At 30.1% G+C, this 12,558-nt stretch overlaps 1 protein-coding gene across 5 annotated transcripts in view; it reads right to left on the bottom strand.

Annotated features, from left to right (window-relative positions):
* Positions 1–12,558, bottom strand: part of LOC143240785 (solute carrier family 12 member 2-like) — a 121,590-nt gene that overhangs the window by 22,176 nt on the left and 86,856 nt on the right. For 3 of the 5 annotated variants that reach the window (XM_076483837.1, XM_076483839.1, XM_076483841.1), the window contains exons 7-18: positions 10,859–10,970; positions 10,420–10,544; positions 9,255–9,467; positions 8,255–8,362; positions 7,753–7,876; positions 6,435–6,536; positions 3,601–3,756; positions 2,411–2,510; positions 1,207–1,318; positions 662–796; positions 409–489; positions 127–152 (exon numbers count right to left, since the gene is read on the bottom strand). In XM_076483837.1, the coding sequence (XP_076339952.1) occupies positions 127–152; positions 409–489; positions 662–796; positions 1,207–1,318; positions 2,411–2,510; positions 3,601–3,756; positions 6,435–6,536; positions 7,753–7,876; positions 8,255–8,362; positions 9,255–9,467; positions 10,420–10,544; positions 10,859–10,970 (1,394 nt within the window). Of the gene's footprint in view, positions 1–126; positions 153–382; positions 490–661; positions 797–1,206; positions 1,319–2,410; positions 2,511–3,600; positions 3,757–6,434; positions 6,537–7,752; positions 7,877–8,254; positions 8,363–9,254; positions 9,468–10,419; positions 10,545–10,858; positions 10,971–12,558 lie in introns of all 5 variants that reach the window. The other 2 variants (XM_076483838.1, XM_076483840.1) reach the window with 1 other exon arrangement.

Genomic DNA, 12,558 nt, shown 5'->3' with positions numbered 1-12,558 from the left:
TTGCATATAACAGGTTGATAAAGAAAAAAAACGTTTTGCAGCTTTGAATGGGGTAAAATAATATTCCTGGTTTCAAGTTTATAATTCCTTGCATTCATTATCTAGTAATTTTAAAGTTTAACTTACTGAATGACATTGAAGTATTCCAGAACCTCAATTCATTATCTAGTAATTTTAAAGTTTAACTTACTGAATGACATTGAAGTATTCCAAAACCTCAATTCATTATCTAGTAATTTTAAAGTTTAACTTACTGAATGACATTGAAGTATTCCAAAACCTCAATTCATTATCTAGTAATTTTAAAGTTTAACTTACTGAATGACATTGAAGTATTCCAAAACCTCAATTCATTATCTAGTAATTTTAAAGTTTAACTTACTGAATGACATTGAAGTATTCCAAAACCTCTTCTTCATTACAAACCTGCCAGTTATGTTTGTAACCCATCAACAAGACATTAGGTCGAAGCTTTCCAAGCCCAACAAGCTGTGAATAAAAAGAACATTTCACTGAAACAGAAATTCAGTACTGTTTTACAAAAACCTAGTAGTTTCACATGATAGCTAATTGTTTCACTGTACTATTAGTGCCTTACTTTGAATTTTTATAGTTTGTTAGACATACTATGGAAGAGATTTCTATATTGCATTTGCCTAACCTGAACCAAGGATCTAACTCCATGTGAAAAACTTTCTTCTTCTACCAAAGAATAAAAAGCCTTAATTTTTCTTTCTTGTAACCAACGTGTAGCTTGCTTGTTGAGTACATTTCTAGCTCGCTGAGACAGTCGATCCTATGGACAATTTTATAAACAGTCTTAATTATGTACAATAAATATATAAACATTAGCAAGATTTTTCCATCCAGTAATATAAATCATAAACTTTGAGTTTTTTGAAGTATATTAAAAATCACATCCAAAAACCTATATTGGTAGTTTATTAAAAGTAATAATTTATTATATTTTGTATGTTAAACACTTTCCCTTCACTTCCACAACAGTTTCTTTGCTGGGAGATGTTAAGAAACATAAATGTGGAGGATATTCTTAAATGGTATACGTTATTAACAAGATCGTACCGAGGAAAAATAGAAAATAATGTTATCTTACCTGGATTGAGAATCATTACATTGATAAACATTAACCATAATATTTTGATTATATAATAAAACATGCCCAAAATTCTTCTTTAATGAACTCACCTTGTGAATGTTTCCACACAAAAGCAAACTAAGTTTTTTTGTGATGCTGTAGGCAAAATCCACAAGAGGGGGTCTGCTGTTTGGATTGCCAGTCAGTAAAAGAATTTGGGGCCTAAAAGTTAATCACATAGTGTTCAAATTCCAATTTGATACACTATAAACACACAAGCAGTTCAGCCAGTACATAATTCTAACACATACAAATTTTTCGTTTTACATTTGTTGTCTTACTGTTTTTATGTGCATTTTCTACACTACCTCACCTCTTATAGATAGATCTTCACTAAATATGGTATACAGCAGGTCCACTGGGTTCATGAGGAGCTACAAATAAATTTTTAGTTTTGCATTTTGCAGTTTTTATGGGCCTTTTCCCATACTTCACCTTCCTTTTGATGGATATTTAAATTTGGAATCAAGGTTTCTTAGTTTCATGCAGAGATACATGCAAACTTTTGGTTTCACATTTTGTGTTTTGTTGTTTTTAAGGGCATTTTAAAATTACATTTAAGGGAAACAATTTTTCATTAATCATGAATTTACATAAGTTCCATCCAGGGGATGGGTACTCAAGCTTGTATTGTATACTGCTATATTTACCAATATCATCTTTTTCTTGAGCTTTGATATTCATAAGGTTTTATTTCAGCTTTACATTACACAAACCTTAAACCATGGACAAATATCACAAATCATAAAATGTTGAAGATGCATCACTTTGATATGTACCATGATAGAAAGCACTAACTAATGTGATTTTATAGTGTTATTTTACTTTTATAACTTATAATACTGTAATACATTTACACAAAAACAAAAACTCAGAGATACATCACAAAGGATATAACCAAAACCATTTGAAACACTAAAAATTAACAAAAGAAGAAACATACTCTAATAAATTATGTACAAACACCATCAGCATCATGACTTCATTTTGTTAACATACATCCTTTAAATAAACAATAGTAATAACATATATATGTTTATTTTTTAACTGACAGATGTAGCATTATGATTATTCTATAAATTACAAACATAAGTGATAGACATTTTAATAGTATTTCTGACCCATACTTAAACAGTACAGGATTATATTAATATCATACTTTTTTGTGCAAATAAACTACACCCATACTACATAAGCTATTGTTAAATTCATTCATTATTATTGTTTACACACTGTTAACTAAAATACACCTACCTGTAATTCTTCACATGTTCTTCAACTTGATTCAATTTTACTACAGAACTCAGGGCTGACTTGTAAGTCTGTGCCTGAGTGGAAGAGCCCCAGTTCACATCTGAAGGAAGCACATACCTCATAAACTATTTAAAGCATGTAACTCCCCTCTCTCGTTCCCAGTTTCAATAATAATATCCTTATGTTTGCAACATGAAATATGACAATCTTATGTACACTACATCTTTCAAATTGGCAAGACATTTCATGCTTGGTGCCTTAAAACAATGTTAGTGATATAACTCAAAACCCTTCTTTGTGTTACTTATAACAATACTGAAGTGAAATAATTCAAATGTTTTTAAGACCAAATGAACAGATATCTCTGATAATTACATTCACAGATAGTTAATCATTAATTTAAAAAACAAACAAAATGTTTTGTGTTCAAAACATTTTATTAAACATAACAGGAAAAAAGAAAATCAAAGTAACCATATGTTAGCTAAAGTAACTTACAACTGTGTTAATAAGTTTCTCCTGAAAGCTCAAAACACGTTGAAATTTCTCTTTAATAATGACTTCAAAAATGCATAGATGCTACATCAATGCAGGCAAACCCTAACAGTTTGATTTTTAAAATTATCCATTATTTTCTGCTTTTTACCACATGTAACACTTGAAAAATATTCATAACTAAAACAACAACAAACACAAAACAAGAGTTAAGTATGGAAAGCTTTAAATATGACCTAACATGAATTTTAAATACTTTTAAAATAAGCATTGACATGTTATGATGATTAACCTATTTTCTTAAACAAGAACATTACATCAGAAACTAAATAAATCAGTTTTTTCTTTATCCCTTAATGTAAGTAAGTCAAAAAAATTACACCTTAATTTTCTGTTATGAAGTAACTTAATTTTGTGAATATAGATGCATTAAGTATTTGATGTATTGGCACAGAAGAACATTTTTTGTCAAGGAATATAACCAAAAGTGCCATCTGTAAAATATAAAACCTATTCTTGTGACTGAAACTAAAAGTGATATAGGTGATGGATAGCAAATAGGGTACTAAAGAAATCAGCCTTGATGTTAACTTTCAATAATCAAGAATCATATAAATTGTTCTGTTAGATCAAAAATGACAGAGTTTATTAACTAAATCAATCATCAGAAACACTGAGAGAAAAATGACACTTACCTGGTTTCCTATGTTGAATGTAAATATATAATGCTAATATTATGGCATAGGTGATGAGAGCTGTCCACCAATTAATAATGAACATGACAGCAACACAAAGAATTGCTCCAATTAAACTAACCCACTTGTTATAGTACTTGAACGCTGGCCGAAATCCTAGAATAGCAAAAACAAGAACTAGTACTATGTCAAGAGCTGCTTTATTAACTCTACTACAAATCACTAAAATGTTAATAAAACTTATGATAACCAAAAGCTCTGTAGATTCTCAAATTGTCACTGAAACACAGATCTATCATATTGTTAAATATCAAAATATTCTTAAAAAATGTATACTGTAATTTGAGAAAAGTAAGTGAAATTGAGCTCAATTCAGCTTTTTTTGCCCGCTTTGATAATTTTTAAATAAAAAAATTCTTGTATGAAGAAGAATACAGTACTATACAAAAGTGTTCCCATTTTTCTTTAATAATTGCAGACAGTCTTTCAGTCATTGTTGCAATATATTTAATCAAAGCTCCCTTTAAAATTTTACCCCAAGTGTCTCTAATACACTCTCATAAAGTTTCTTTGCACTGACTTTCGATTTATCAAGTTTTTGATGCATCTAATCACAAATCTGCTCAATGGGGTTGAGATCAAGGCCATAATTTGTATGAATCTTCTGCATTAGCTACGTAATTTGTATGAATCCAGCACCTTTGCATTAGCTACGTAATTTCTGCACAGGTTGGACGAGTGTTTGGGATCATTTTGTTGGTGGTAGAAACCTTTACCAGTAATATGAAAACTACTGGGTATACTATGATGGATCAGTATCTGATGGTACTTGTATTGGTCTGATATTGCATCTATTATGCAAATATCTCCTGTTGCCCTAACAGAAAAACATCCCCAAACCTTTTTCCCCTTGTGTTTCATGGTAGGTGCTATGAACTGAGATAAGTATCTACCATCTTTATTCCACCAGATGTACAACCTACACTTTGAACCAAATATCTCAAACTCGGATTCATTCATGCACAACACCATTTTACAATCATCAGCAGTACAGTTTTTGTACATTTTAGCAAATTTCAGTCTCTTCACAATATTTTGAAATCGAAGTAAAGGTTTCCTCTTGCTATACCACCAAATATTTCATTCTCACTGAGTCTTCTTGACACTGTAGATTTGGAAACTTTCCTGTCATTTATCTCATGCTTGAGATCAGTGACAGTTTTCATTCTGTCCCAAAGACTACATAAATAAAGATACCTAACATTGGTATTATTGAGTTTAGGTGTTTTGCCTTTTCCTTTCCTATTTTCAAATGTACCTGTCTTGGTCTCATGATCTAGGGTGTATTTCACTGTTTAAGGAGAACTTTAAGTGTGCAGTAATTTTTCTGAAAGTCCAACCAGTATAATGTGAAGCTTTTATGCAAACTCTCTCTTCTACTGATGATTCTCTAAGATTTTTTAGGCTGTGGCATGACATCAAAACAATATTTTTATCAAGGCTTACCTGTGGAGTGCTATTAAATTGACTTTTTCTATCATATACCAGAATTATATGATAACTCCTTGCTAGATTCCTTCTATATGGTTAAGACAATGCAAGGGCTACCATGATAGTCATTTCAGACCCTAAATTTAATATGTATGCTCATTCAATCAGAACCAATACGACATACCCTTGATACAAGTATGTGGGAATTCTAAAGAATTATAAGTATTCTCACCCAGGCTCATTCTGCTGTCAACAGAAATCAGAGAAACTTTATCATGGTGTTTAAATTTAAGTTCTGTAATGGTATGGAAGAATTAGCCCTATAAAATGGAAAGAAGAAAAAGATATTCTCTTGTTCTAACACTTTTGCACAGTACTATATGTAAAAACTTCAGTATAATTTTTTATTACAGTCAAGAATCTAACATCATGCAATAATGAAACTCTTGTTTATATGTATGATATTGGAAAAACCTTTTTATTATGCAACATGCAACCCTCAACATCATGTAATTTTTATCATGTGTGCATGTAGATTTGTAATAGGAGTTGTGATTTTCCTCTTTTGTCTCCATTTCCCATCACAGAGAACTTTATTTTTCTCACTTCAAACGTATAGAAAAAGTATTTGGCAGCTGAATTTGCTGTACATAGTGGAGCAAAACAAAAGTTATGAGGTAACAAAATTATATGCAGATTCAACATTTATGGAATTATAAAGCAATGGATAGTGTCAGAAACTATTCTGTATTATCATTTTCTCAAGTATCTACCAAGTATTCAAAGAAAAACTGTCATTTGTGACCACAGGGATTGACAAAAAATTGGAAAAAATCTTCTTGAAATGGTGCTATTTGATTACAAACACACAGGGTACAAATATAACGTCATGAATACAACACACACTCAATCTAATTGTTTTTCATGAATTACAGAGTTAAAAAGTGACGAATAGTGACAAGACTGCAAAATGCTCATAACCACCATGCACTGTCATTCCTACCAATTGCTGGCATCCCATGTAAGCACTAGTGTCACAGGTAATCAGCTAGTATAGTTTTAAAACTTCATCTAGTTTTATAAACATTTAAACAAACAGAAATATTCAAACTATAACACAAATACAATTATTAGCATTTATTATACATTAATAACTTCCTGCAGTTCCCCACCAAGTATTCTTTATTCTAATAAACAAATATCAATGTTGTTCTTCTGTTTCATGGTGTTCAGATAAATAGCTGTTTACCATGTCTAGTGTTAATATTGGTGGCAATGTTTTTAAGTAATAGTACCAGGTGTATATGAACTAATATAAAACAACTACATCATACAATACTCACCAGGTGATCTAACAAATGATGCATGAAAACATGAGAAGTTGATTAAACAATATGCAGCCAAGAAGAAATTTGAAATAATTGGTGCAATGGCATTCAAGTCCCCTAAGAAAGACAAGACAAAATCTGCAACACAACATTATTACACTGAAGTTAAATAGAAATGTCTTATGATTTTCTTGATTATGACAAATACCTTTTTGTGAAATGTTGTACATTTGTTAGCATGTTAAACTTGTGTAATAAAGTTTTCTTTATTATCCATTCAAAATATTAATTCAAAAACTTAATTATCCTAATTTTATCTGTGCTATTGACAAAACATAGATCCTAGGAGCTCTGATACAAATTAGATAATAGCACACAAACATTTGAAAATGTATAGTATGAGGAACATATACATTACATTATCTAAAATAAGATTAGTAAGCATGTTTATAAAGCACACAAATTTGTGTTTTACCTATGAGTGATTTAAACATAAACCACATAATCTTAAATTTGTTCTAAGCTATCTTATAAACTAGTTTTAGTTCTGAGTGATTTTAACATAAACAACAATGTTTTATATTTGTTCTTAGCTGACTGCTATATCAACTAGTTTTAGCTCTGGGTAATCTTTAACATAAATCATGTAGTTCTCTCTTTGTTCTAAGCTGTTTATCAATTAGTTTTACTCTTATGGAATATTGAATGTGACACCACTGAGTGCCAGTTCTGTTCAAAAGTTGAAAATGAAATGAGTAAATAACGCAGTATAAAGTTTGCTGTAACTTGTATTACAAAATCAAATTTCAATTTTGTTGAATTTTTCAGATCTATATCAGTTGAATCTTTTTTATAAATCTGAAAGAGACTCAACACACTTTCTGATATGTTTTAATTGCATATTCTTGTGCTATACACTTTGCAATAGTTTCTACTTTGTAATAGCCTAGTTCCAACAATATGTATTCAAGCTTTGTGATACACATCATGATGTAAACACAAACCATTTTGTAAGATCAATGTGATAAAATAACTGCTTCAAGATGTTGAGAACATATACCTTACAAAATTGTTATTGCATACCAAATTGTTTCAACCAAATCACAAAAAATGAAGTAATTTCTATAATCTGTCCTTCGTGTTTTACTGAATGCAAGTATACTGGGCTACTTCCTGCAACATTTAAATTTAATTTGGTAACATACTTATTTTGAATATCACCTTAAACAAGTGTGAAATCTGTTTCCTAACTTGACAAAATTTAAAACCATCATATGTCTGAATAAAAAAAAAGAGAAAAACAAATAAATGCATATATCATTGAGATACATACCTATTATCACACATGCCAAAGCTATTGCAAAGGCCAAAATGTACCCTCGTCTTGGCTCTCCACTCTTCCCATAACCTTTAGCAAAATACTCAATTTTGGGGAAGATGTTATCTTTGCACAGTGCCTGTATTAAAAACAATAAAAATTATTGTTTGAGTGAAATATGTTAAGAATACTTTTCTTTGGCAATAATCTATTAAAAACATTACTGAACTGTAAGAAGAATTGAAAACTGCATGACAATATAAAAAAAAGGAAAGGTAACCTAAAACACAATTTTGATTTCAGAAAGAGAACACAGTTTGGAAAAGGATATTTTATTTTATAACAGCCTTTCAAAATTTATTAATTAGCAACTCAGCACATACCTGTAATAAAATGTTAATGTTCAGATATCGGGTAGAAACAAACATAACAGTTGAAATATAGTATTATTAATTATAAACCTGGTATCAAGGATAAACGAAGATACTTAATTTGAAATTTGTGTTTTTATACTTACCTGAAATACTTTTGGAGCACTAACAAGACTGGCAAGAGCGGAAGACAAAGTTGCAGCAAAAATACCAGCATAGATCAAGGGACCAAATGCTGATATCAGCTCCATTACCTTGGATATAAATTAAATATACATTAATGAGTAAGTAATGAAAAGCTTTCACCTAAGATGTTTAAAACACTAGTACGTAACGTAGTGAATCACCAAAGTTACACACTCTGAAATCATTACAATTTTAATGCAAAATACAGAGTTTAAAAAGCATACAATTTACCTACTTGTGAATTATTGGAGAGATCTTTATCAGGGCTAATATGAAAAACCTAACCTTTCGTGGTAAAAAATTAATACACTTTTTTATTGAAATGGCTTTTCTTCATTTAATAGGTTTCTCATAATTGGGACAGTAAGTGATAAAAGGGCATAAATATCTTATAGGCCCAAGGGTATATCCATATTCCTTTCTTCTACATTTAGATATGACCAAGTCAATCAACACATTAAAACTGAAACACTGTTTTTTGAAGAAATCCTCAGACTGACAGTACTCTGGCATATATTCTTATTTACTTTGTGTGTGTGTGTGTAGTTGTGTGAGAAAACCATAGAACAATTTAAATCAAGAACATGCTCAACTGAGGATTTTTCAGTTTAAAATAAAACATGTTGAATATCCTCAGTTTACAACTACGATCACACACACAACTGTGCATACACACCCATATGCATAGGTAGATAAAATAAACAAGCAACTTTTGTAATGCTCAAAGTCTCCATTAGATTTTTGTCACAATTAAAAAAAAAAAAATTTAAAATATTTTGATACCTAAGAAATAACTAAACAAGTAAGTCTTTATAAAACCTATACTTTTTATGAAATACCAATATTTTAATGTTTTTTTACTAACTTATTTTGGAAGGTATACATTAACTAGTAATTTTTCTCTGCTGATATTAAAACACATCCAGTATGTTTAAACTACATATGTTAAGGTTAACTTACCTGAAAAAAATTCATTGACCCATATTCACATTTTCCCCCTTCTGCCAATGAACAGTTAGTTATTAAAGACAGAGTTCCATTCTCTGCTAGAGCCACTATTCCATTACTATCTCGTTTTGACACACAACCACAAATAACTGCAAACAATAGATAGATTGCACTAGAGATAACTATACCCAAAAATGTTCCTTTTGGTATGGCTCTTTGTGGGTCCTAAAATTAAAATGATTTTATGTAAACAAATTCCAAATCAAGAATATTTTAATACTAAATTACTAAAATTCAATACATTTGTTTTTAAATTTATTCAATTACTAATAGGTTTATCAAAAATTAATATAACACAGTAATGAAGAATTACTGAACAAATGGCTGAAGTTTTGCAGGTAATTTGAACTTAGGCTTGTCAACTTTTTATCGAGCAAGGAAACATTGTTCCATGAATGACTGAATAATGAACAAGAATCAATGTGTAACTGTTGAAATATAATTAAGAACTGAACAATATACTATGACTGTTTAATCATTACTAATAACTGAATACGAGCATGGCTCTTCAACTACTAGTGTCTACATTACAATTAGTTGTAAAAGATGACTGTTAAAACCAGTTCTAAGGTGTTAGTTTTCAACAAGTTTACTGACTATAAATACATAATTTCTTGGTCTCTTCTAGGATAATGAGCTATAGTGAATGCACCTTCAATAACTAATTCATTCTTTTTTTCAAAAATTCCTGAAAAGTGATTTACCTTTTACAAAGATTTGAACTAAAGGTTTTAAAACTCTCGTTGTTTTCTGTGTTTCTCAATAATTAATTGCTTTGTACCAATAAAGATCACTGAACTCTTGACTAATTCAATGATGAACAAGTGGCTGGATTTGGAGTTTTATTTTTCAACCAAGTTTAATGACTGGATGTTCACTTTAAAAAATGTACAGCTTACATCTGTAACATTTAACTAAGAGAGATGGTTGGACTTACAAAGTCATGAAATTAATAAACATCATGCCATATGAATATAAAATATACTAAAGAAAAGACAAAATAATCTCAATATTTTCAAAAACTCAGAAAAATAATTAAAGCTGTGTTTTTACGTTAAATAGTAATTAACATTAGTCAATTTATACAAGCAATTAGAATATAAAACAATTTCCATACTGCTAAGTCTCCTGATATGTTAGCTCCAGCAAGAATTCCTGTAGCAGCAGGAAAAAACACTGCAAATACTGAGAAAAATGTCTCCCCACGAAACTCTGGTACAAAATTCTCTTTTGCAAGCTCCCCTAGAATCACCAGAAAACAAATAATCAAAGAAGATAATTTCTCTGAAAGTAACATGCTGTAATACTTTCAAAAAACTTCAATAGATTATAATGGTCTATGTAAGCTATTTTTAAAAAACATTATAGTTCAGTTTACAGAACTCTGTTCTAAAAAAAGTAAAATCTTTCGAGGGAGTTTAAATCATCAGCTGTTATGAAATACAGGACAACTTACAGAAACAATCACCATTAATAATATCAATCCTAGTATATTTATATGTACTACCTAGCTGTATCACAAAGATTCTTGTTTCAAAAACATTAATTATACCCACCACTCCAACCAATGTATCCTTTAGCTTGCTGATATACAGAGGGTGGAATGAGACAGCCAATCAAAAAGTCTAACATGGCTATCAGGAGGATAAAAAGTAATATGATTTGAGCCTGAAAAGTAGTAAATTAAAAATTTATTATTAATAAAATAAGTCATTCTTCTCTCTACATAAAATCCTATGAAATTGTATGTTATACACAATAAAGATTAAGTGTTAGTGCAAATCATCAAGGGAAGGAAGTTAGTGTAATATGTTTTTTTTTGTTAAGCATAAAGCTTATCAGTGGACTATCTGAGATATGTCCACATTGTGTATCAAGACCTGTTGTTGTTTCTAGCATTATAGTCTACAAACTTACTACTGTGCACTGGAAGAGTAGGCAAATATAATGCAGAAACAAAATGTTAATACTGAATATCTTTGTGACACACTGCATCCTGGTGGCAATACTTTAACTAAATATTTGTTACCAGCTAAATGGGTAGCTGTAGGAATTAATGTATAATTTTATTACAATGTGTTTTGAAACATATGAATCTGAATATTTAAAACAACATTCTAAAGTCACACTGTAAACACAAAAATCTTTTTTTTCAGAATAACAACTCACCTCCATTTACAGTTTAGTTACCTTCTTCATATATCTGCTTAAATGTAAAATACAGTGTACCATGATCATACAATTAATGCATGTTACAAAGAAATAAAATATTTTGGTATAATATATAAAAAGCAAACAAAACAAAAATTTACTCTTGTGGGCAAAAACATTTTACTCTGATTGTGCATTGCAAAACTCCTTATTGATAGAAAAAGTTATGTTTAACATTAAACTTATAACTAATCTGAAAATGTATTTCCAATATATTCTCACCTCTGTACATAGAAATGAGATTCCCCTCACTTGTCTATAAATGAAATTTGCATGCCTTGAGAAAACTCCCACCTCATTTCACGTTTTGATACAAACTGTGCTGGTACATGATGGCATCATCATGTGATAAAAGCAATCCATCAATAGGAGTGTGATATAATCTACCTTTACAGTAACTTTTCCTATGCACTTGCCCTTGTGATAATTTCATTCTTTTCTTCAGCACTGAATGACACAGACATGTTCATTTTTTTTTAGTTCAATTTGTTGAGATTTCTATTTTAATAGAAACTTTGATTTTCATTTTATTTAGCTTTTGTTTCATAAGTTTAAAAGTTTTTATTGTGAATTCTCAAATGAGAGTAATTTATATTTAGTCCTTTTGGAGTCAATTTGTATAAACACAGACCTTATTTCTATTGTGGCTTCTGGAATCTCATCAACTGTCTGTAACATTGTAGCCATTATTCAACACTTGTGGATTACCATATACTTATTGAGTCTCCAACTCCTGTCCCATCAACCATCATTATTTCTTCTCAATTGAAGGCAATCTCTCTGACTGCCATTTTAACCTGATTTGTTTTGGGTAGTACCTTATTACTTGAAAAATGGCTTGAATCTCCCTACCGTTTTTTGGACTTCATTTTTGTGTATGTTCCTAGCCTTTCCTTCTTGTTTGCTAAAAAGGGATTATAATATTTCTCTAACACAATCCTGTCACACCATAATGTCTAGTCCTCTTCCAATTCTTAACTTTTTCTCTTAACTTGAAATTCTTTTCCTTTTCTTAAATCCCTGTCCTTGGTATCTACTTTATTAG

Source organism: Tachypleus tridentatus, chromosome 13 (assembly GCF_004210375.1).
Source record: "Tachypleus tridentatus isolate NWPU-2018 chromosome 13, ASM421037v1, whole genome shotgun sequence".
Lineage (NCBI taxonomy): Eukaryota > Metazoa > Arthropoda > Merostomata > Xiphosura > Limulidae > Tachypleus > Tachypleus tridentatus.
The sequence above is the reverse complement of the archived record's forward strand: the minus strand, read 5'-3'. Positions and strand labels throughout refer to the sequence as shown.